General features: G+C 35.9%; 1 protein-coding gene across 2 annotated transcripts in view; it reads left to right on the plus strand.

Moving 5' to 3' along the window:
- DNAH8 (dynein axonemal heavy chain 8) overlaps positions 1-25,038 on the plus strand; it is a 272,139-nt gene that overhangs the window by 176,259 nt on the left and 70,842 nt on the right. For both annotated transcript variants that reach the window (XM_063096081.1, XM_063096082.1), the window contains exons 61-75: positions 211-437; positions 2,241-2,359; positions 3,971-4,074; positions 5,135-5,311; positions 7,243-7,410; positions 7,927-8,142; positions 9,449-9,586; positions 10,736-10,863; positions 11,690-11,861; positions 13,357-13,512; positions 15,718-15,873; positions 18,034-18,216; positions 21,416-21,521; positions 23,765-24,017; positions 24,127-24,317. In XM_063096081.1, the coding sequence (XP_062952151.1) occupies positions 211-437; positions 2,241-2,359; positions 3,971-4,074; positions 5,135-5,311; positions 7,243-7,410; positions 7,927-8,142; positions 9,449-9,586; positions 10,736-10,863; positions 11,690-11,861; positions 13,357-13,512; positions 15,718-15,873; positions 18,034-18,216; positions 21,416-21,521; positions 23,765-24,017; positions 24,127-24,317 (2,494 nt within the window). The remainder of the gene's footprint in view (positions 1-210; positions 438-2,240; positions 2,360-3,970; positions 4,075-5,134; positions 5,312-7,242; positions 7,411-7,926; positions 8,143-9,448; positions 9,587-10,735; positions 10,864-11,689; positions 11,862-13,356; positions 13,513-15,717; positions 15,874-18,033; positions 18,217-21,415; positions 21,522-23,764; positions 24,018-24,126; positions 24,318-25,038) is intronic.

A 25,038-nucleotide genomic window follows, 5' to 3' on the forward strand; every position in this document is an offset into this window, starting at 1 on the left:
CAATAATACAGAGGTAAGCCCAGGACAGGGAAGAGTAAGGAATATATTACCTCCCTTCATCTAAACACTAAATTTATATAATTGGAACCCAAGAAGACTTTTAAAAAAAAATTTGTGATGTTACACTATTGGCTCAGAATGCACGAATCTCTCTCTAGCTGATTTACAATCCTCTGGGTTTCTAATGCTTTTGGACTTTGTTTTCACTAGGTTGGTGAGAAGTTCCGTGCCCGTTCTTTGAAATTTCCTGGCTTGATATCAGGTTGCACTATGGATTGGTTCAGTCGCTGGCCAAAGGAGGCTCTGGTCGCTGTAGCCTCCTATTTCCTTTCTGGCTATGATATTGTCTGCTCTAGTGAAATTAAAAGACAAGTTGTAGAAACAATGGCCCTCTTTCATGATATGGTTTCAGAGAGCTGTGAGAGTTATTTCCAAAGGTAAGTGATATTATAGCAGCACAATAGCTACCAAACCACAGAGTTCACTTCAAAGAGGAATTAAATGTAGCATCCAGAAAAAAGACTCTTCATATTGATTGAGCATGAAGTCCCAGCTGCATTTAGATTTTTAATTTTCTAGTGATTATGTATTGAAAAGATGACAAATAAATGAGATTTAAAAATTAACTAATATCCATGCTTACCCTCTAGGCCTTGAAGTAGATGTTTAATGAAGCATTTTATTTCATTTGCTTAATTTTGTTTTGAAAATGACTTAACTACTTCATTATAAATTGTTTCCAATTAGTTTCTTATTCAAATGCATTATTTATTTTGATTAAAGAAGTACTGTTTTAAAGTTTCTTTATTGCCTTACATTAAGGGAACATTTAGGTTTTATATTTGCATTACTTAGTCTTATCAATATTTTTATGCCAAATAATTATAAAACAAAATTTTTAATTGATTGTAGGAAAACCACTCACTAAAAACAGCAATGGTGTGTTTATTATGTGAAAGCTGGTGTCAGCAGTTCAAAAATACAGGGTTTTTTCCCCTCAAAGAGTGATAGTCATGTGTAAGACTGACAACTGGGAATAAAGGTGGGCCCATATGGATCTCTAGAACAGTGAGCTCCTCCGTTAGGGTTAATGGGTGGGCTTCAGGGGATGCAGAACCTCCCAGAAAAGCTTTGCCTACTTTTCTGCATAGAGAGTCTGGGAAATACTTCCATTGATTTTTCGAGGAGGTCCCTACACTACAAAAGTTTATTTATGCCAGACTCTTCCCTTTACTTAAACCATACCCAGACTACTCCTCTTAAATAATTCCAGATACTCTACCAAATTCTCTTGGTGAATCAGTGTATATTGACCCTTACCATTAGGAAGATTTTCTTTCTACCTAACTTGAATTCTTCCTGCTATTGTCATTTGTGAAGATCAATTTTTACCTGTTCATTTTTGAGAATTGTGGTGTATTTTCCAAAGTTTTCATTTCCTCCTAGATTGTAGAAGTTTGTTCTTATTGTAGTATTTACATTACACTTTAGTGATGGCCACGTATATGCCCAAAGTCCTCAACAACAACAAAACTTTAAAAATGTTAAAATTCTTCAGAACTACAAAAGTGAGTAACTAATATAAAAGGTAAAATCATTCTGTAGTGTATGATGAGCTCTTTTTTGACTTTCTTTTATATAAAATTATCCCTTTTATATATTTCTAATGTTAAACATAATTACTATAATAAAGCCCTTAGTGGGTTGAACATTTGAATGAAACGTGGCTGTGTTGATTTCATGGCAGATCCAGTGAGCCGAAGGAGTGATCAGTTTTTGGTTTTGTAAACCCACCCAGTTGGTATCTAGCAGTGAAGATGTGTGTAGCAGATATAAGCTGAATAAAAGTGGATCACAGCACAAATTCATTTCAACCACTGATCCCTAATATTTGTACAGAACCCTAAAGTTTACAAAGTGTGTCTCTATATGCTATTTGATTTGATCTTCACGAAATCCTGGGAAGTGTAGGGTAGACATTCTTCTCTCAGTTTTCCAGATGAAGAATGGAAGCCCATAGTGGAGGCAAAGGGTCAAGTCAAAGACTTGTAAGGGTCAAAGCCTCAAACAGATTTCATGCTCCTGCCACTCACCTCTGGGAAACTGTGCACAATCCCTGCTTTACTGTTAGTGAATCACTCTGTGGAATCACACTTTCACTTTGGGAAGAGTGCTGTGTTGACATTTTATGGGAGTACACCAGGACGATAGAGATGGTCATTCTTATGTTCTACTTTCAGGTACCGCCGAAGAGCACATGTGACTCCTAAATCTTATCTCTCATTTATAAATGGTTATAAAAACATTTATACTGAAAAGGTGAAATACATTAATGAGCAAGCTGATCGTATGAATATTGGTAAGAGGAATGGAGTCTTATCTTCTTAGGGTTCGTTTGATAGTGATCCCAATATTTTGTTTGATGGATGTTGTGTTTAAAAACAAAATACTAACTTTATTTTTAGTAGTGGATAATTTTAAGGGGTGCCCTTAAGAGTCTTTTGACCTGTCAAAAAACTCTGGGCAGAAGTAAATCTAAACAGAGGTGGCTCGTTTCTTCTCTAGATCCAGCTCTTTCAACCCCGGGTCCATGGCTTTGGGCAGTGAGTTACCATGATCACTGATCCATTGCTTGCAGACAGGGAAAAGCCAGCTCTTGGGAACTGACTACAATTTCAGTTTTTGGTTTTATTATTATTGGCCTTTATTTGTATAAACTTTGCCAAGTGAGTGCTTTCTAAACAGGCTAATCCTTTTCTAAAGGAAAAGGCAAAACAGAAACAAAAACAAAAAGAGAGAGTTTGTCTGAGTGATGGTTTTCTGAGTGCCTAGTGTATGTAGCGTAAAAAGGAAAAGTATACATTGGAACAGATTATATGTCCAGAAATCATGTGGCCCAGACAATCCCAAACATCTGAGTTCTTGCTTTTCATTTCTCCAAAACAAAAAATTGGTCATAAAGCAAAACTGTGCTTCAAGGTCTGTGAAGTTATAGTAATGACAGAAACATTGTGAAACAAACCTTCTTCTGTGGTTTTTCTTATGACTTACCTTTTCTGTATGATGCTCTTAGAATCACTGGTGTGCTAGAGGTAACTAGTACTGGCTTGTGAGAGCCAATTGTTGTTAAACGTATAGCCTTTATTAAAAATTATATCATATATACTTACAATTAAATAAATTATATTAAAATTAAAGACAACAAATACTCAAAACTCATCACTTCTTAGTTATTTTTACTCTATTTTACTATTGTTAATGTTCTTGAGGTCATTTATTTCTGTTTTCTCTGTATGGTGGAAATATTATATAATGGTGTGCTGCTGAGAATCTCATAAAAGATTGAAAACAGCTGGGGTGGGAGTATTTACACCACAGAAATTGGAAAACACACAAATGAGTGCTTCTTCTCCCTCCACAGACCCAGATGCTAAACATTTACCAAGAACCCAGATGAAATGCGAGAAATTTGGTTAACCAGTTATTTTGCTCTAGGATACTGAAAGTCACAGAGACAGTTATATAAATTTTAGCAGTTATTTTCATTTTTATAGCAAAGAGAACCACGAAAATGTTAATGTATTTTCTATCATATTTGCTACCTCAGCTGCAATATAATTCAAAAGCAAAAAATGATAGCTATAAACTGTTTACAAAGCCAAGGACAGCATAAGTTTGTCAAATAGTTTTCCTAACTAACCTAATCTTATTCAATATGACATTATGATTTTCCCTTAAATGTAGCTAATGAAATTTTTCAGTCCGAGCTATTTACTTCACCCCCCTGTTGAAACTCTCAGAAATATGATCAGTATTGTTACTCTTATGATACATATATTTTTAAAGCTTTTCTCCGTAATAATTTTGTGTTTGCTACATCATGTATACAGTGCCTTATAAATAGTAAATATTGAATAAATATTTGATATACATATACTCAGCAAGAGTACTTACGTGTGTATTTGTAAAGGTCTTGATAAGCTTATGGAGGCAAGTGAATCTGTTGCTAAACTCTCTCAGGATCTTGCAATAAAGGAGAAGGAATTGGCAGTGGCTTCTGTAAAAGCAGATGAAGTAAGTTTCCATTTATTTTATCACTACCGATGAGGAATATTTTGTCATATTAAAAAGGAATTATGTTCAGTTGGTTAGAGTGTGGTGTTGTAACAGCAAGGTCAAGGGTTCAGACCCCCATACCAGCTAGCTGCCAAAAAATACCCCCCAAACCAACCAACCAACAAAAAAAGAATTATGTTAAAATGTTTTTTAAAAAATAAGCAGGATATAAACCTACAGACTATTTCTGGTAAGATATTGTTCACAAATACCATTAGATATTTTAATTTAACCTATGACAACACATATCTAAGCTATTATATCCTTTACTTGGTCTCAGACTATCCTTTCTTCTCTTGCTCTGTGGTCTCTCTTGTTCTCTCTCACTTGTTTATGAAATTTCTGCTGACTGTGAGTTATATCTGGTCTTCTCTTTAAGGTTCCTGTGTGCTCTAGGTTTGTAGGATTCCCAAGTCTCCTCTAAAGTTTGTGTGGAGGATAAAAGGAAGAGTTGGTGGAGTTAAAACAAATGAGAAAAGATACTCCTCCCAAGGTGATAGGGATATATGTGCTGCTCCTTTATCTACAACCCACCAGTCTGAGACAGCTTTCAGCTTCCACTCACCGAGAGTCAGTCAAGAACAGATACTTGAGTCTTGACTCTCAGCCAGTTACCTAAATGAGCGAGATAACATAGCAGAGGTACTGAGTATAGTTCTGGCATATGGTGAGCACTCGATAAACATTAGCTATTTTTATTGTTCTTACGTGAGGGTTAATATGATTTCTGACCTCATTCTATTATACTTACTGGAATTGTTTTAATTTTCTATAAATTCATAGAGTGGAAATACCATTTTTCTGAAAGCTTAAAGTATTAATTTTTATGTATTTTAAGCCTAAGGAAAGCTTAGAAAATGGAAGATTGGAAGGAACTGTACATAGAAATTACTTCAGTACTTCAAAATATAGACATCTTAGATGGGGAATAAATTTGTTCTTATTCATGTTTTATATTAATAAATATTCTCTCACTACTCAAATATATACATTTTCATGTGTTTCCTCAATTTAATAGGTGTTAGCAGAAGTCACAATAAGTGCTCAGGCTTCAGCCAAAGTAAAAAACGAAGTACAGGAGGTAAAAGACAAAGCCCAGAAAATCGTGGATGAAATTGATAGTGAAAAAGTTAAAGCCGAGACCAAACTTGAGGCCGCTAAACCTGCGCTGGAAGAAGCAGAAGCAGCCCTGAATGTGAGCAGTGAGTGCCCTGTTAGCTCTCCCAGCACAAGTCCTAGCAGGCGTTGTGTTTCCTTACGTGAAGTTAACTGTGGAATTTTGTAATCAGAAAATGGAATTGAATCCTTAATGTGATTTATAATCTTTGAGTCTGGAAACAAATGTTTCTATTAATTCAGTTTTCTAAGTTCTCATTTTTTTTTTTTTGTCTTTTTTGTGACCGGCTGGACCACGCTCAGCCAGTGAGCGCACCGGCCATTCCTATATAGGATCCGAACCCACGGCGGGAGCGCTGCTGCGCTCCCAGCGCCGCACTCTCCTGAGTGCACCACGGGGTCGGCCCCTAAGTTCTCATTTTTTAAAGTCCTCACTTTTTGTAACCTATTATTTTCATTCTATAAATCAGCCTTCCGTAAGAACTGAGAAATAATGCTGGTGATTAATGGGCTAAACTATGGCATGAGGGATTCAGATTGCACAGAGATCCTTCTTGGTGCCTCCAGCATCCCCTCCAGATTATGTCATTCCCGCTTTTAAAATCCTTTTTTGGTTCCCACTGCTTGTAGGATTAAGTCCCAAGCTAGGCATCCAAAGCTCTGAGCCAAGAGCTTTGGAGGCAGACAGACCAGCATTTGCCACTCATAACTACCACTTCTTAGTTACATGATCTCGAGTAAAGTTACTCAACTTTCTTGAGTCTCCATGAGGATTATAATTGCTCATTGATCTTTGAAGAATCAATGTAAACATTAAGATTAATTAACACAATTTGCTGGGCATATAGAAAATGCTTGATAAATATTAGTGCTTCCTCTGCTGCTGATAGCCTGGCTGCTATCTGCCTCTTGAACTTTATCTCTTGTCGTTCTGTCCCTACATACAATATGATCCAGCCATACAGAAACATCTATGGGCTTCTGAAAGAATCATGGTCTGTTACCTCTAAATGTGCCTCTCTGTCAGCCAAGAATGCTTTTGCTAACCTTCACTGCCTAATAAGAATCATTCTTCAAATCTGGGCTCAGACCTCATTTCTTCCAGAAAGTTTTCAGTTATTCTAGACCCTCCTTTGTTTTCCCATCACCCCCATGCTTCTATCATGGCAGATATTTAGGGTCATTGTGTTTTCTCTGCTTTCCTTGGGGAATTATGAGGACAAGCCTGTTTTTGTTTGTTTAGTTTATTTTATACGGGAGAATGCCTGTAGTTGTTAAATGAATGAATCAGTCTATCATTTCATAAAACGATAATCATTTAATAAAATGTTCACAGTGACCAGGACTCATTCTCCACCTCTCCCCCTCTTTATGGGTCCTGAGATAACATATGAAGGAGAGAGATCACTGAACCAAATGAGTCTTAGGACATTTTATTGATCGTATGATCTCCCAGTCCTTCTGACTTTGAATGTAAGGCAATGTATTAATCCAAACCCAGCTCACAGATAGAAACTTTCAAAAATATTTTTATGATCCATTATCCTAATTCTTCCTCCTTCCATAGACAGGGCAGCCCTCAAAATGAAGACTGAAGGTGAGGTTTCTGATGTTCAGGGCATTGTCTCCTCTCTTAACACCCACACGAAATACCACCCTCTGTGCTTTGAAGAGGCAGGTTATCTAAATGTTATATATTTGGGGGACTTGTTAACAGAGGTCTGGGGTGGTGGGCAGTGAATGGTAGTGATATTTTAAAACAATTAGTTGGGGGTAGCAGGGAAAAAAAAATAAAAACAAGCAAAAAATAAACAGAAATCCCAAAGTAACAACGAAAGAGCCACTATGCAAAACTCTTGGAATTCAAACCCTTGACAAGGAGATAATGTCAGGAATTGGAGAGCAAACATGTTTTAAAGTTTTCTTCCTTTTTATTTAAAAGTATTAGGTTTATGTATGACTGTTAATACTACTCAGCACAAATATGTCGATTCCTAATCCCAAATACAGACTATCAAACCAAATGATATTGCCACAGTCAGGAAACTTGCAAAACCACCACATCTTATTATGAGAATCATGGACTGTGTTCTGTTACTCTTTCAAAAGAAAATTGACCCTGTTAGTATGGATCCAGAAAAACCATGCTGCAAGCCATCATGGGGAGAGTCATTAAAGGTCAGTAAAATCTGTCTTTGTAAGTTCTGTGAAGCACATCAGGTGTCCCCCATCCAGGACTCAAAATAGAACAAAGTGGCAGATGATAATTGATCGTTGTGTATTGAAGAGTTTATCTTAAACTGCATTATCCAAAATGTAAGTAGGGATAGATTTTAAGCCAAATGCCTTCTTTTTATGAAATCTGTCCAGAACCAGTGGCTGGTATTGTTACAGCCTTGGTGTCAACCCAGTCCAGTCTCCAAAAGGAGGCCTGTACGGTTGGTGGCATTTAAGTACACTCACCAGACAGGAAACTTACTTAGCTTTTCCTTTTTATTCTTTCACCATGGAAACGCAAAGGCAATTTATAGTTTGCAGATTTAGGTTGACTACTGCGAATGGTCTCGGCTTGTATGTTTAGAGCAAATCAATTGTTACTTCTTTGAAAAAATTCAATTTATAAGTACATACTTAAGTTAGGAAGAAAGTATTTCTTTTCTCCAAGAACTTACAGGTTGTAATACTATTTTTCAGTTAATGAGTGCAACAGGATTCCTGTGGAGCCTTCAGCAGTTCCCCAAGGACACTATAAATGAAGAGACTGTTGAGTTACTACAGCCATATTTTAATATGGATGATTATACTTTTGAAAGTGCCAAAAAAGTCTGTGGCAATGTGGCTGGTCTGCTGTCTTGGACACTTGCTATGGCAACATTTTATGGCATCAATAAGGAAGTGTTGCCTCTGAAGGTAAAAGTTTCCCTCTTTCTCCCAGTAAATCGATGTTTAATAAAATCAATCATCAGTTATTACTGATATTAAAAGACAAAGCATAATTTAGACTAATAAAGGTAGATGTCTCCATTACCAATTTTTTCTTTTTTCTCTGTGTCCTCTCAAAGTTTGTCATTGTTTTCATATCTGTTACATGGCACATTTTTAGCCCTTAAATGCATCAAAGAAACTAAATATTCCACTTAAGAGTTAAAGTACACACTCACTCATAAGCACACATACACACAAAATTGAAGGAAAGCAGAGCAGAGAGCTAATAAAAATAACATTAGATGTACTGGCCAGCCACCAAAAAAATAAAATTAAATAATATTAAAAATTAGAGACGAGAAAAGCAGCAGAATTAATGAATAAATTTAAGAACTGGTGCTTTGCAAAAATAAATATGAAATATGTTGCTGAAAAATCTAATTAAGAGGAAAATACACAAAACAAATGAGAATAGAAAGATAAATCCGTATAATCATAGATGTGTATATTTAAATAAGTAAAAAGCAAATTTTACACAGTTATATGTAAATACATTAGAAAATCTAAATGAAATGAAAGTTTTCTGGGAAAAAGGGCTAAATTCAAATAAACCAAACACTGAGAAAGAAAATGAGAAAGTTATCAAAGAAGTTGTACCCCAGAAGATCTGGGCCCAGATTACTTTACTGATTAATTATTTTAAATTTACAAGAAACAGATAATCACCATGTTATAGGACTTAGAAAAAAATAAAAACTAATGTTTGCATATCCAATAGTATTTATCACAGCATTATTTATAATAATTAAAAATGTCAGCGGGGGAAGAAATGTATAAAAGTAGGAAAAAAGTTAAGTAAATTATGATATATTCAAATAGTGGAATATCATGCAGTCATATAACTAATATTCATGAAAAATTGTTTAAGGGAGTGGGAAAATGATTTATATTATGTTAAATGAAAAAAATCAAAATGTTAGTTATCGACTTCTTAACACAATACTCACAGGTTATATCTGAGTAAAATCAGGGATAATTTCTGTTCTCTTTTCTATACATTGCTGCATTTTCTGTGTTTTCTGTATTGAAAATTATTAATAAAAATGAAAAACTTAATGAAATATTCCCAAGACCTTCTGCTTCCCAGCTGAAAACGCTGAAATAGGTGACCTCCAAAGTACTGTTAAGTGCAAAAATTATGTAATTTATGTTACTATTTACTAATGAAAGGTCATGCATGTTTCACAGAGCTAATACAACTATATACCAACCACCTCTTCTTCCTTTTAAGGCTAACCTGGCTAAGCAGGAAGGCCGTTTAGCAGTGGCTAACGCTGAATTAGGGAAGGCACAGGCACTGCTGGATGAGAAGCAAGCTGAGCTAGATAAAGTACAAGCAAAATTTGATGCAGCAATGAATGAGAAAATGGTGAGATTAAGTATACAAAATTGCTGAAACAACGTACTGAAGCTTTATTCAAGTATTTAGAAATTAGACAAATATTTATAGTGAAAAAATAGCCAATGAAATGCCCTTATTCACTGGCTACATCTACTCATTTTGGATCTTTGGCACTCAGAATTCTTCTTTATGTTTTAATAATCATGTGTCTTTAAGAGTAAGCTGTGACATCATATGAAGAGTACTGATTTTGGTGTAGTAAACTGGGCTTAAGATCCAGATTGATTAATGGTGCAATCTGAGCAATTGACTTAGCTTTATCTGTAAAATGGGGATCTAATACAACCTGTTGGCATATGTTGTAAGCAGTGGTGGTCTAGTTCAACAATCTACTCTGGGGAGTGGGGTCAGGGGAACAGTGGGTGGTGGGGAGGAAAGCCCTGATTTGTAGTATTTGCTAATTTCTGTGGTATAAATACTCCCACCACTGCCAAATTTAAACTACCAGTGTAACTTGGAAAAAGATGCACAGCAGTACTTCATTGTGTACTGTTCCCACCATGCAGATACAATGGACCTAAGTAACCTCAAGAGCCCAGATAATATTAAAATGTAAATAATTAGGAAGTGATTAGTTTTTATTATTTATTATCTTTGCTTTTAATATAATTTGTTTAATTGTAAGTTTATATAATTTAATTTTTAATAATGGCTGTGTTTAATACCAGCTCACAAATTTTCTGAAAATTTAACAATGGGCTTTTATGAGCTGGTACAAGCTCACTGTAGAACATTACTGTTGTCTGGAATTTTTCTGGTAGAAAACATTTTGTAAACTGCAAGGAACTCAGGATTATTATTAAATCCTAGACTTAAAAATGGTGTATTTTATTGATCTTATTCCGTTTTGAAAATACTTAATGGAAATACTATTTTAATTTGTGTGATTTGGATTCTCTCTTACAAAATAGCTTTACTTGGAATTTCATGGGATAAAATAATTATATTATGAATGATCAGAATTTAATAGGTAAAGTTTCACTCACACTGAATTTTTAGAATATATTTATTTTGCAAATTAAGAAATTCTTCATGTATTTTTATGTGTGACTATAATGGGTGTCTGATTAAGCAAGTTCAGAAGTTCTCTGAGACATTTTCCCTGTATGGATTCAGGATTTGCTTAATGATGCTGACATGTGCCGGAAAAAGATGCAGGCAGCTTCCACTCTGATTGATGGACTGAGTGGAGAAAAAGTCCGGTGGACCCAGCAAAGTAAAGAGTTCAAAGCTCAGATTAATAGGTATGAACTTTGGTTGTTGTTATAATGACTCCCCTTGGTCATCACTCCAAATACCATCTCCTTGTGACATTAGAGAACATAAAATCCTTTTCCATGGTGAATTCAGTGTTTTTCTCTTTCATTTCCACATGTCCATCTCTGATCCCATCATCTAAGAAAGCACTTATAACTTAAATCATGCACTCTCAGTAAAATAGAGATTAAAGAAAATTTCATGAAACATTTGAGATCTCAGCTGTGATTTAGCAATGGGGGTTTTCAGTATGAGAGTGCTTCTGATATTGTTTGGATTTGCCAGAACAATGTAGGTACTCACGCTAGTTCTCTACTCTTCACCCCAGTGATTTTGGAAGTGTGTATCAATGGTGTGTTCTAAATGCAAGGGTGTCTTCTGTTGGTGTGTCTGTTGGTGTCCTCAGAAAAGATAAAGGGAGGGGAATGAAAGAAGAGTAGGAAAATGGCCAAGAAAAAGGGGAAGAGGGAGGGAATAGTTTAACACAAGAATGAAATCTGAACAGGACTATGGCATAGGATGGGAAGAAGATAATTTCTGTGAGGTGCCGAAGCTCTGGACATGTAGGCTTCTGGAGGGACCCTCCTTTTTTGCTCCCTGAGATATGCCAAATGTGGCCACTCCTACCCACATTTGGGTTTTTGGGCTCCGTTTTGCATGGTTTCTTCATGCCCGGATACCAAGGGCAAAGAAGGATTTCATCCAGTAAAAAACAAAACTGCACTGTGGTCTTTCAAACTACTTAATGAAAGAGCTTAAAATGTGTTAGGTGACTCACTTTGGGGAGGGGGCTTGTGTGTTTTTTCTTAACAGACTTGTAGGTGATATTCTGCTGTGCACAGGATTCCTTTCCTACCTTGGTCCTTTCAATCAGATATTTAGGAACTATTTGCTTAAAGATCAATGGGAGATAGAGTTGCGAGCACGGAAAATTCCTTTCACTGAAAACCTGAATCTTATTTCAATGTTAGTGGATCCTCCAACTGTAAGTTTACGTTCCCTATATTATTTGAATTTTAGCCTCATTTTATTCTTATCAAGAAATCAAGGTATACCTATTATTTTCTTTTTTCATTTAGTCGAAAAGATTGTTTTGACAGTGTTTAACAGTTTTAAAAAAAGAATTTTCTTTGTGGTGTAAAAGTTACTTTTCATTGTAAGAAATTTTGCTTCCAGATTAAAACCAATTGCACTGCCATGAACTAGAAAGATCATTCATGAGTTGTATGTAGCTTGCTAATACTGAGCTCTACTTATAACTCTCCATTATTTACATCACTTCTGTTGAGTCACACTCTTTCAAATATTTTAAGCACATGTAGGCGTTATCTAGGCCTTAAGTGCTGGTATTAACTTTATTTTTTATCATTCGCCATCTTTTTTAGTGTTCAATAACATAACACAAATAGCAGGTTTTATATCACTGAGTAATAGTGTGTCCCATTATACTAACCTTGCTGGGAATTTGATGCCACTGTCAACTTTCAGTATATCTTGCAGAGCTCCTATGGTAATAAATGCTTCCCAGGCAATTTGTACTTGTGAGCTGCTTTTCTGAGTTGCAGATATGCTCTCCAGTTGCTGTTTCCTTAGGAGATGCCATTCTATTAATTTCATGTTATCAGTACTTCAAATGTAAAAAATAATCTTTTCCAATTCAAACAAGGTTGAACTCATCCTTACAGGGAATAGGTTATGTGTTGGAGATGTACTGGGCACTGGTGAAGCAAAGTGGGCCAGGAATATTCTTTATCAGTTATGGCCTTTGGGGGTTCTGGGATAATTTAATGATGGTAGAGGCTGGTTGGATCTTCTATGATTTTATTGACCACGTGGAGGGAGGTGGCAATCCCCTCTACATTTGGAGAAGAAAATATTCACAAAAGTGTCATTGATGAGTTCCTGCCAATGTAATGTGTCATCTCATCTAACTTCTCTCCAGCTATGCAATCACCCATACCCTATGTAGGCAGAACAAAAGGGCAGGAAGGGGAAGTATCAGGGGCTGTCTTCTTCTCTGATCTCTCATTATGTTCTTTATCTCCTCTAACCCCAAATCAGATTTAATATGCAACCAATTTACAATGTTTTCCCTAAATGTGAAAATACAATGTAAAGAAACAAACCTAGACTTGAGTAATTAAAGAAAGGATTCATTAGATTATAAATTTGTTTTTTAAAGTTAATGTTATTTGGTGCTGAGACACCAAGGCCAAGGGTTCAGATCCCCGAATCCACCAGGAGAAAAAAAAAAAAAAAAAAAAAAATTGATGGCCAGCTACCAAAAATAACTAACTAAATAAATAAAAGTTACCATTATTTGGTTCCCATTTACAAGTTTGCTTTTGCCCCCTAAGGCATAGTTTCAAAGGGAAAAAAGTGTACAAATTTTAAATTGTTTTATATTGTAGAACTTTTAATTACTAACGAAAGCATTCTTGTTCACTGTTGAATGGCCATATTCATTTCCTATTATTCAGATTGGTGAGTGGGGGCTGCAGGGACTACCGGGAGATGATCTCTCAATTCAGAATGGTATTATTGTGACAAAGGCTACCAGATACCCACTCCTCATAGACCCACAGACTCAAGGCAAAACTTGGATTAAATCAAAGGAAAAAGAAAATGATTTGCAGGTATGTAGCATTTGTTGCATGGGAAAGTAATCTTGAAATCATGAAAATTTCCCAAAATTTCAGTTGAATCTGCCTGTCATAAAGTTGTCATCTCTATTATAAATGTTTGCTAATTTACACTCTTGAGTTTTGTAACAGCAATTTGGGGCAACAGCTTTTCTCTTTTGTACTCTCTTGATCTCCTTCTGTCTTTCTCTGTCCATTTCCCTGGCTCTTTTGCCAATATTGAATGGGGCTCTTGTTCTGGGCATTAGGTTTGGGTTTCTAAGAAAGCAGCAAAAATAAAATTTTGTGATCCCTCAGTTCAAGGCCTGTTAAGCCCACCTATCTCAGGCCCTTGGTACTATGTAGCACACCAGAGTCTAGCATTGGAGTTGGAGTCCAATTTTAAGATGAGAGTAGACAAGGGCAGAATTCCAACATTGCTGACTCCTTTGGGTATCTTGCTGCCATGGATATTTCAATTCAGCTGCCAATATGGACTAGTCAGTGTTTCCTAGACACCGTTCCCAGAGTTCTAAGCCTCCTGCTTCCATATTTTGCTTATATTATTTCTACTAATCGGAATGTCTCTCTCCACCCTACTTGCCACTCCACTTACATGCCAGATGAAAATTTTAAGTATTCTTCAAAGTCCACATACAACACTACCTGCATCAAGACTTTTCTGTGTCCCAGCTTAATACAGCCTGTCCTGAATCGTCACAACATCTCTTTTACACTTCTGTTGTGGTGGCTACCACATAGGGTTTCTATACAAGAAAAGTCAAGTGAATTAAACCTTGAATTATGACTCCAAGATACTATTTCGAGTTTCTAAAAGATACTGAAGGTGGTTAAAGATAATCTTGAATAAACTGACAATTGGAAAATTGTTAACTCGTTACTTGAGAAGGAAATCACAAAAATAGAATTTGCACATTGGGAAATAAAGCCAGGGCATAAGCAAATTTAGTCTCATTGGGACCTTGTTTCATCCTGTTTAATAAGCTAAAGCTCTTTGTTTAGATTCATTTGTATTATCAACTCATAGGAAGGCCTTTACAGCACATCATTTGTATAAAGAAAGCTATCCATCTAGGGAAACAACTTCATGGGCAGGATTTTTTTATTTTAATTATTTCCTTTTTAATCAAAACAGGACAAAAGGAGACTGGTTTAATTTTTCAATTTCACATCTTTTTTTATAGCAATTGAGATATATATTTTAATTAATAAACTACAAGTACTAATTATTATATATTTGAATTCCACTCTCCTAATCACTAGTTGTCCCAGTGGATCTTCCTTGTGTCCTGAGGTCCCCACCCACAGGCAATAGTTGAATTCAGAGGATAGAGGATAAGGAGATGGAGAGTTGAGAGCTGAGCATTTGGGAATCCTCACAGTTAGGCAGGGGGAGGGGTCATAGAAGGAGTAAGAGTTCAAAGCCAATGGGACCATGCAAAGATCCACCAGCCCAGTGTGTCTATTTTAATAACGAACATTAATATAAAAATGTGGGACCCTGCCAGGCATTCAGAATTCTAATATTTTAAAAATGTAAGGCTATGTAAAGTGAATTTATAGTCCGTTAGGTTGACTTACTGAAAGTACCATATTGTTCCCTGTGTCACTAAGAGACAAAATACATGGATGGACCCTTGGTTTGACTCAATATATCATTTTTGACATTCTTATGTTTATTTTTCATTACTTATTCATCTCATAGGGGTTCTGAGAAGATAAATGAGTATCCAGATATGCAAGTTACTTTGCTTTCTCTGGGCGATTATAGCTATAGATGAGGAGACTTCAAAAAGTTTGTGGAAAGATTCACGTCATCTTTTAATTTTATTTTTTCACAAACTTTTTGAAGTACCCTCATATGTTTAAAAGGATTAATCCTTGACTACTTCTCTTCCATCTGTCAGGAGCAGAGCTCTGATATTCTATCTGATATATGACACCTGACACCCATCAAGTGGAATGCCACTTGATTCTCCTCTTTCGATCAGAGAGACCCCGTTACACATCCAGGGCTTCAACAAAGTTGCAACTTACCAAATTTTGAAAATTTTTTGTTTGTTACTTAATTATTTTGATAAGGCTTTCTATATTGCCCTTAAAAATTTTAGTTACCTGTCCAGCAAATATCTCGGTTTCCACTTAGAAATGGGCACATTCCTTGTAACATTTATAGACTAATGGGCTCTTTGTTTCTAGGTGACATCTCTGAACCATAAATATTTCCGCACACACTTGGAAGACAGCCTTTCCTTGGGCCGACCCCTTCTCATTGAAGACATTCGTGAAGAGCTGGATCCAGCCTTGGATAATGTATTAGAAAAGAATTTCATTAAATCAGGCACCACTTTCAAGGTGAGCTTTGTAAAAAAAAAAAAAAGGAAAAGAAAGAAGGAAAGAACAGAACAATGGTGACATCTACTTATGTTTTAGAGCATAGCAGCAAAGGCAGTTATCTTCAGGTAGAAGCATTTCATACACTAGAAAAAAATTATTTCCAATCTGATTCAGTGTTTCCCTTTTATTTTATTTTTTATAGCATATAAAAATACACAGAGAGAGCAATATTTTGGTAAGAGTAGTCATTTAGCTGAAACTAAATAACATATTAAGGAAACACATTGTCTGGTCTTAATAATGGTATGTTAGTGTTACACATAATACATATATATATATATAACCAACTCTGAGAACATTGGTTTTGTAAGCCATAGATACATTTTTACAAGAAAATATGGATTTCCTCATTGGAGAAAATGGTATTTTAGTAAAGTCTATACACATTGATTTGTTCATTTCTCTCTTTATTAACTTTCAGTCTAAACTCATTGACTTTGCTGGAAGCTATGGAATACTCTTCTCAATTGTTGGTGGTAACATGAAATTTTTTAATATAAGTGCTTCTTTTTTAATTGGTGTCATTCTCTACCTTTAGGTTTCTTTGTTTTTATTTCTTGCTGAATGATAGCATTTCTGATTGTGTTATTTCACTATTGACAACTTTATTTTATGAATATCAGTGAATAAGTAAAGAATGCAAATTTTCTCATTAAACAGATTTATTTAGAAAAATTTTCTTTATAAATGTGAATTCTTTTATATGCCATATTTTTTTATTCATTCAGCAAAAATTTATGGAGCATCCAACATATACTTTATGAAGCATCCAATATATAGCTTTATATACTTTTATACTTTTTATACTTTTGTATAGTTGAGCCTGTATGGGTTTATGGCAAACAAACAAACAAACAAACAAACAAAAACAAACAAAAGCCCGGTTAATATTCTAAAGAGTCAGCATTATTCTCCGATGAGGTTAGGAAGTAGAATTTCTCTTTTTTCAGATACAGAAGTTAAGAATCAAATTTTGGTTATTTGTTTGGATATTGTGGACTCACCCACAATTTTGAACTGCATTTTAAAAATATTTAATTGACAAATAAATATTGTATATATTCAAAGTGTACAACATAATTTGATATACATATACATGTGTAATGATTAACACATCCATCACCACCCATGCTATACCTCAGATACCCAGAACTTGTTCATCTTATAACTGAAAGTTTGTACCCTCTGACAAACATCTCTCCATTTCCCTGACCCCCAGCCCCTGGTAACCACTGTTCTGTTCTCCGCTTCTATGAGTTCAACTTTTTCAGTTTCCATATATAAATTAAATCATACAGTATTTGTCTTTCTGTGTCTGGCTTATTTCATATGCCATATTTAACATGTCAGAGGAGGTTATAGAATCTCCATTCCTGAAGTCCTTTTAAAAGAGCCCAGATTCCTATCTACAATGTGAAGGCATGGTGCATGAGAATGTGATAATGGCCTTACAGATGTTTTCAATCACATGCAAGATTAAGATTAATTAAAATTTAAGTCATTTAAAAATGCTATGATTTCCACCTGATTTTTAGAGAGCAAAAACCAGTTGTTTTTTTTACTATACCACAAATTGTAGTGTTTAAGATAAATTTTATATTTCTGAAAGAAAAGTTGGCATTTTTCTTTGAAAATTACGCTAACTCTGTTGTCAACTGTGCTTCAGATATGACTGTGAAACACAAAAAGAAAAAATACTTCCTAAAAACACAGCAAATTTCCATGGTGGGAAACAATTTCTTCAACAGGGGAAAAAATAGCAGCTTCGGTACTACTAGCAATTGATGGGAATGATCAGTACTTACTAAAAGTTTAAGTCAAATCTTACCTGCATCTGGATTTTCCTTTATTTACCATTTGTTTTGGATAAATTTTTCATTTGATTTGCTTGATGTCATGGCTAAAGATATCTTCAAGCATGACCACAAATCTAAATTAGTTTAAATTGAATAGGCTTTATTACTTATGATCAGTCAGTGATTAAAATTTTACAACTTTCCTTCCCAATTCATTCAAGTTTCACAGCACTGACCTTTGGTAAATTCTTCCCTAAATTGAACCCAATTTCCCTGTTCTATCCTTTAAGCTGTTTTTAATCTTATACTTGAATTTATGTAGGTGAAAGTTGGTGATAAGGAATGTGATATCATGGATACATTTAAACTTTATATTACTACTAAGTTACCAAACCCTGCCTTTACCCCTGAGATCAATGCTAAAACATCCGTCATTGATTTTACTGTTACGATGAAAGGACTTGAGAATCAGTTACTAAGGAGAGTAATTCTGACAGAGAAACAGGTAATCACTTTCTCAAGGTAAAGAACTTCTACTTATAATAAATTTTAATAAATGTTTAAAATGTATTGGGAATTTGCTAAGTATATGGAAAAGAAAAAAATTAAGCAAATATTTACCCTTGTTAACATAAATATTGCTTTTACAGTCTAGATTCCTGTCAAGTAATCATGTAATTCACCTCTCCTCCAACCTCAAACACACACACACACACACACACACACACACACACAAAACTGTTTCTATTTCTATTTAAACCTTTGGCTATATTGACTCTCATATCTATAGTCCTATAAATGGCCTGGGGGAGACCTGAAAAATTCAATAAAGCAGTGATCCTAGAGAAAGAGAAATTGCTCTGAATGGCTATTAGCATTGTAGTAGTTTCAGCTATTACAGTCTAATAATCTAATGATCTAGGGAGCCACGCCTTTATTTTAATTAAATGAAATTTGCACTAAAGCAGAGAAATTAATTAACTGAGGGTTTTAATGGAATGAAGAGCAACTTAGGATTGGAAGAGTTTAAGAGACTAACTTTTAAGATAAAGCTCAGAAAACATTAAACTTCATGCATAAAATATTTGCATAAAGTATAATTTTATATATTTACATATATAAAATGCTTTTGCCTAAAATATGAGAAAGTTTATATTTGCTTAAATATAATTAATTTTGATATTTAAAGCTTTAAGGAAAAGGTGAGGTTAAGAAATAATAAGAGCAGAGAGGCATAAAAGGGGAGGTTGAAGAAAGGAACGGCAGGAGAGGATGAGAGGCAGAGGAGGAGAGAGGAGAGAGATGAATTGAGGGCCACAAACACAGAGGAAAGACATTCAAAAAAAAAGAAGTGATACAGACACCAGAAAGAGAGACACAGTAAAATGAGAGGTAAAGTCCTACCTGGTTAACAGAGATGGTTCACCTTCTGAGAGACCCTCAAAAAGCAGCCAGTCTGGAGGAGTGAAAAGGGCACAGTCCCAGCTTGGACCCTCTTAGTTGTTTGATCTTAGTTTCCAACAAGCCTCGGGCTTGTGCTATCCAGAAAAGGAATCTGTCCCTCTCCCCCAGACAGGTAGAGAGGGCCATGGCCCTGCAATTCACTGCTTCTATTGCCTTTCAGGGCCATATGGGGTCAGCTGTTAAAAATTAGTCCTTTGCGGTCTAACTGGTACTGTTCGTCTATTTTGAGACAGTTCCTCCCTGGTTCAGATCCCGCATGCAGGCTGCACTCACCTCTGTAAGACATGCCACTCCATCACCTAAATGTCCCCAGAGTGTCCCAGATGCACTCATCTTAGGCCTTAGCTGCTGCTTCAAGATGTGCTAAGATGCCAAACTTGCTGGAGAAAACAAAATGCATACTTAATATGCAGGAAAGCATCATGAATGTTATATTTAACACCCCTAACAATCCTGCTATTATAATGCCCCCATTTTTATAGATGAACAAATGGAGACCAGAGAGAATAAGGGTCTTAACCTATAACAGCACATAGACTTTCTACCTTGTTAAGCCTCCTGGATAAGCTTTATAGGCCATGCTGTAAAACTAAGCAAGTGTCCATTGTGCCATGATGCCAGTTTTTCCATATCATACTGAAAAGGAAGCTAACATGACTTCATTTTAAACCCTGTATTCCTATGCTGTCACACAGGGGTGATCATTTTAATGAAAACGATTCATTAGCTGTTCCCCTGCAAATACAGCCATGCTCTTCATCACCCCATTAAACACTACAACCCTGCTAGTACAGTGGCAATACACTAGTCCTGGAGTTGGAGTACAAGGGTTTTAGGCCTGTCTCTGCCAGTAGTTAGCTATATGTGCTTTATTGGGATATTATTTGGAGTTCATATTTCTGAGTCCTCAGCTTCCCAGATGTAAAATAAAGGAATTGAACATAATTCAGCATATTTCAATTTGGCAAATATTTATTGGGTTGAGTGCCTTCTCTGCAAAGCCTCGAGATAAGTGCTGTCAAGAATACAAGAATGAATAGGACAAGTTCCTGCACTTTAGATCTGCAAACTCTAGTTGTAGGGAAATAATCTACAGGCAGACTGTGATATGAGCCACAGTAGATGTACAGATAAATCCTGTGCTGTGGACTTCGACTGACCAGTTGGTTGGGGAAGACTTTCTGAAAGTGTTAGAATTTCTGAAGCACTTTTTCATGAAACTCACTCAAAAAAGTAGTTATTAAAATACCTTTTAAGTGCAATGTATGGTTCTGTATAGAATCAGAACAAAATTTCTATAAAGGATGTTAGAGATGATTTCAGTTTCAATTCTATATTTAGTAGAGTATTGTATCAGTGTTACATTTCCTGAATTTGAATACTGGATTATGCTTATGTAAGCAAATGTCCCGGTCCATAGGAGATTTGCTAAAGTGTTTAGGGGTAAAGGGTAATGAGACCTGAAAGTGGTTCAGCAATTATAATAATAACAATAATGACAATATTAGGTATTATATAGAGAGAGTGCTAAAGCAAGATGTTACTTGGTGAATGGAGGTGACAGGTGCATGAGAATTCATAGCACTAGCATCACGACTTTTCTGAAAGTCTGAAAAATTTTCAAAATATAACTTTTAAAATACATCATTTTATGTAGGAAAAAAAAAATACCTTCCAAACATCCAATTTAGCCCCTCTGATGGAAGGAGATACAAATACAACGGAAAGTAGATTTGTATTGGCAATTGGCTGTGCCAAACCAGGTGCCTGGTGTTCCCATAGGCAGGTGCCAGGCCAAGAGATCACATGTGACCTGGCTAGCCCCTTGGTTTATTGGTATTAATGCCTCTGATTCTACTACTTCAGACTGCGAACAAAGTTAACATTTCTTACAGAGGCGGTGTGGAAATAGGACCATGAGAATGGGACACTCTATTAATAAACTTAGAGCTGGTAAGAGAGCTGGGGGGTATTTGGGCTAAATTATTTCAGCAGATTTGTTTCATGCATGCCAGTATAAGTGTTAGGGAACCTTAATGCTAGAGGTCATAATTTAAAAAATTATCCAGAGAAACAAAAATAACAGATAGATAGATTTGACTAATGATAGTAATTTCTTCTGTCATTTGAAAGGCACTTTGGTTTAAATCTTTTAAATTGATAATAAACACTAGGAAGTTGGATTTGCCATAATAGCTAGTAATTACAGTTCTGATGTTATTTTTTGTTTTTAATAACAGGAGTTAGAGTCTGAGAGGGTTAAACTTTTGGAGGATGTTACTTTTAATAAGCGGAAGATGAAAGAACTTGAAGATAACCTCCTCTATAAATTAAGTGCCACAAAAGGTATTGTGTTATTAAGAAGTAATCAAGTAATGGATTCTGAATAAAGATTCCTTTTATGCTCTTTAATGCCCTCATGATTACAGATGTTAGGAAATAGTTGACTTATCAATGCAAAAACAAGCAAGGCAATTTTCATCAAGACATTAAAGAAGTACTACAGAGAATCTGATTTTTGAATTAGCAAATAGAGACTGAACATCTGAGAATAACACAATTTTCATGATATAATTGCTCTCTCCTGAGAAAAATAAGGGCTCCCAATGGAGCTAGGTAACTCATAATAGGCTAATTTGCTTGCCCAAAGGAAACTAATGTGCTCAATCTATTTTTTTTTTTAGATTGACCCTTTCATTTAGCACTGAAATGCAGTTACCACAAAGGGTTATGACATGTGTAATCTGTGTCAGAGGAGCTTGGGTACCAAAGCCTAGCTCATTCTAGACTTGACTTGACCTCCCACTTAGAAGTCAAGGATAGACTCTCCTCAGGGCGGCCAAATCATCATGCCACACCCCAATTTGAGGATGTACTATCTCTACAATATATAAAAAGAAAATTTTAACCAAAAAAAAAAAAAAAAAAAAAAAACCAAAAAACATTATATTGTTCTGTAGTACACAAATCACAGCAACCTAAATTCCACCATTTATTAGCAGTCAAATAATGATTACTTCCCAGCAGTACTTTAATTTCCAGACCAAAAAAAACAAAAAACCCCAAAAATGACCTAACCTTCAAGAAATAAATTTTTAAGCTGAGCTCAGTGAAAAGTCCTTTCATCTGCTTTAATTGTGCTGCTTCTGCTGGTGAAGTTATCTGTCTCTTAGTCCAATGACTTCTCCCAGCCATTTGGGATACCTCCAGGCATTCTAGATATTAGCAAGATTGGTGAGGGCTGTTCCCCTCGTCCAGCTAAGACTGTGCCGGATCAAGATCTCTTTCCTATGAGGTGAATTGCAAGATGGATTTCCATGTTAGACATAGCATGCCCATCAGAGTAACTCAGTGCTTCCTGTAGTAGTTGCCTGTCATGCAGAAAACTCTAGGATAGGACAGAGTGCTGCCATTTGCAGGTATGGCGACCATTAGCTCCACACATCCAAAGTGTCTTTCCATACCTTAAAACTGAATTCATTGTCATAAGCATATTATTTTTTTTTCTTTTTTAAATTTTATTTATTTATTTTATTATTTTATTTTTATTTATTTATTTATTTTTATTTTTCATTTATTTTTATTTTTTAATTTTATTTTGTCGATATACATTGTGGTTGATTATTGTTCCCCATCACCAAAACCTCCCCCCCTTCCCCCCTCCCCCCAGCAATGTCCTTTCTGTTTGCTTGTCGTGTCAACTTCAAGTAATTGTGGTTGTTATATCTTCTTACTCCCCCACCCCGGTTTTTTTTTTTGGTGTGTGTGTGTGTGAATTATATATTAATTTTTAGCTCCCACCAATAAGTGAGAACATGTGGTATTTCTCTTTCTGTGCCTGACTTGTTTCACTTAATATAATTCTCTCAAGGTCCATCCATGTTGTTGCAAATGGCAGTATTTCATTCGTTTTTATAGCTGAGTAGTATTCCATTGTGTAGATGTACCACATTTTCCGTATCCACTCATCTGATGATGGACATTTGGGCTGGTTCCAACTATAAGAATATTATTTCTATTAAAAACAATAATGAGGGGTAAAACTAAATATAAAATTAAGGTTTCTCTTCTTGCTGAGACATTGCCACCATCCCCCAATTTATTTTTGTTAGAGACATGGAAGGACAATGTTTTTCCATGGCAAGGATCACTGTACTAAAGTGGGAGGAGACAGTGTACTATTCACCTGCCAGGTGGTCCATCCATGTGTGCGGTGAGTCAAGCGAGATGGACAAGCTGGTGACATTTTGAGGAGAACCACCCATGGGGTGAAAGAGTGTCACATAGGGAACAGCTAAAACCACTGGAGACAAGGTCGTAGTCTTGAGACTTTTGAAGACCCATCAATCTGCCTTTTGCAGATTTTCAGACACAGTAGGGGATAGTCACTCAGCAGGAATTTTAGGGATTTAGGCCTTGGATGGTAGTAGGACTAGAAATTTTCAATGTCTTCAGACTCTCCTCTTCTAGCACGCTGTGGGCTTTGGAGGAGTCAAGTTGAAAATTAAGAGTACTGTTTCAGAAGTGATGCATCTTGCTTTGTGGCTGTTCCAGCTTGTGTTCTGCAGTTTCCCTGTCCTGATTTTTAGGTTCCTTGGTAGACGACGAATCTCTCATTGGTGTCCTCCGAACTACCAAGCAGACAGCAGCTGAAGTAAGTGAAAAGTTGCACGTGGCCGCAGAAACAGAGATCAAGATTAACACAGCTCAGGAGGAGTTCCGGCCTGCGGCCACCCGCGGAAGCATCCTCTACTTCCTCATCACAGAGATGAGCATGGTGAACATCATGTATCAGACGTCGCTGGCCCAGTTCTTGAAGTTATTTGACCAGTCCATGGCCAGGTGAGTCCTCACTACCTTCACCCCAAAGCAGTAACTGAAAATTTTTGTTTTTATATCTACTCTTTTGGAAATCGTGTTTTACTTCTTTGTTTTTAAAAATGTGTTGCAGGTCTGAAAAGTCTCCACTACCTCAAAAGAGAATTACAAATATTATTGAGTATTTGACATACGAAGTGTTTACATACTCGGTCAGAGGCCTATACGAAAACCACAAATTCCTCTTCGTACTTCTCATGACCTTAAAGATCGATCTGCAGAGAGGGACGGTTAAGCACAAAGAATTTCAGGCTCTCATTAAAGGTAAAGTGTTTGGAATACGGATGTGGCATGTAAAGGACACTGCTTTTGATACGCTCTTTGATACACTGTGAACTCTGTAATGCGACAGGGAAATTGTGTTCTAATGAAGGTGAAGTTCTTTTTTTCATACTCCCCCCCCCCCCCCCCGATTTCCATTCATTTTGCTTTGGTTACTTAAGATTCAGGGCTGTGCTAACTCTGTGATTTTTAGTTATATACTTGTATTCAGTTTGCTCATTGTTGCTTATGCTTAGGAGAACTGATCGCCAAAGTGAGGAAAAGTAATGCTGTTCACGAACTTTCTATGGCAGGAGAGCAATTCCTTCAGCAAGGGAGTGTAACGGTTTTTAAGACTGTAAAAAAGGCACACTTGCATTTTGTATTTGAAGTTAATCCTATTCATTGCTTATCTCCATGTTAAAAGTATAATTAAGAAGAAAAAGAATGATATTTTCATTTCAGTTCAGTTACACAAGTATTTATTGAGCACGTAGAATGTAAACCCACCAGGCTAGTGTTGGGGATACAAGGATAGACCAGACATTGCTTTGAAAGAAATAATAGCCTCATAATAGGGAAAAAGGTAATTTATAAAATAACTCTAAAGCAAAGCAGAATAACCTAGAGAGATAAGAAGAAAAGTGTGAGGTTTAAAAGGAGGGATAGATTACATGTGTTTGGTGAAATAAAAAAAGAAAACAAAAAACTTCTTGGAAAATAC

This window comes from Cynocephalus volans, chromosome 5 (genome assembly GCF_027409185.1).
Source record: "Cynocephalus volans isolate mCynVol1 chromosome 5, mCynVol1.pri, whole genome shotgun sequence".
In the NCBI taxonomy this organism is placed as follows: Eukaryota; Metazoa; Chordata; class Mammalia; order Dermoptera; family Cynocephalidae; genus Cynocephalus; species Cynocephalus volans.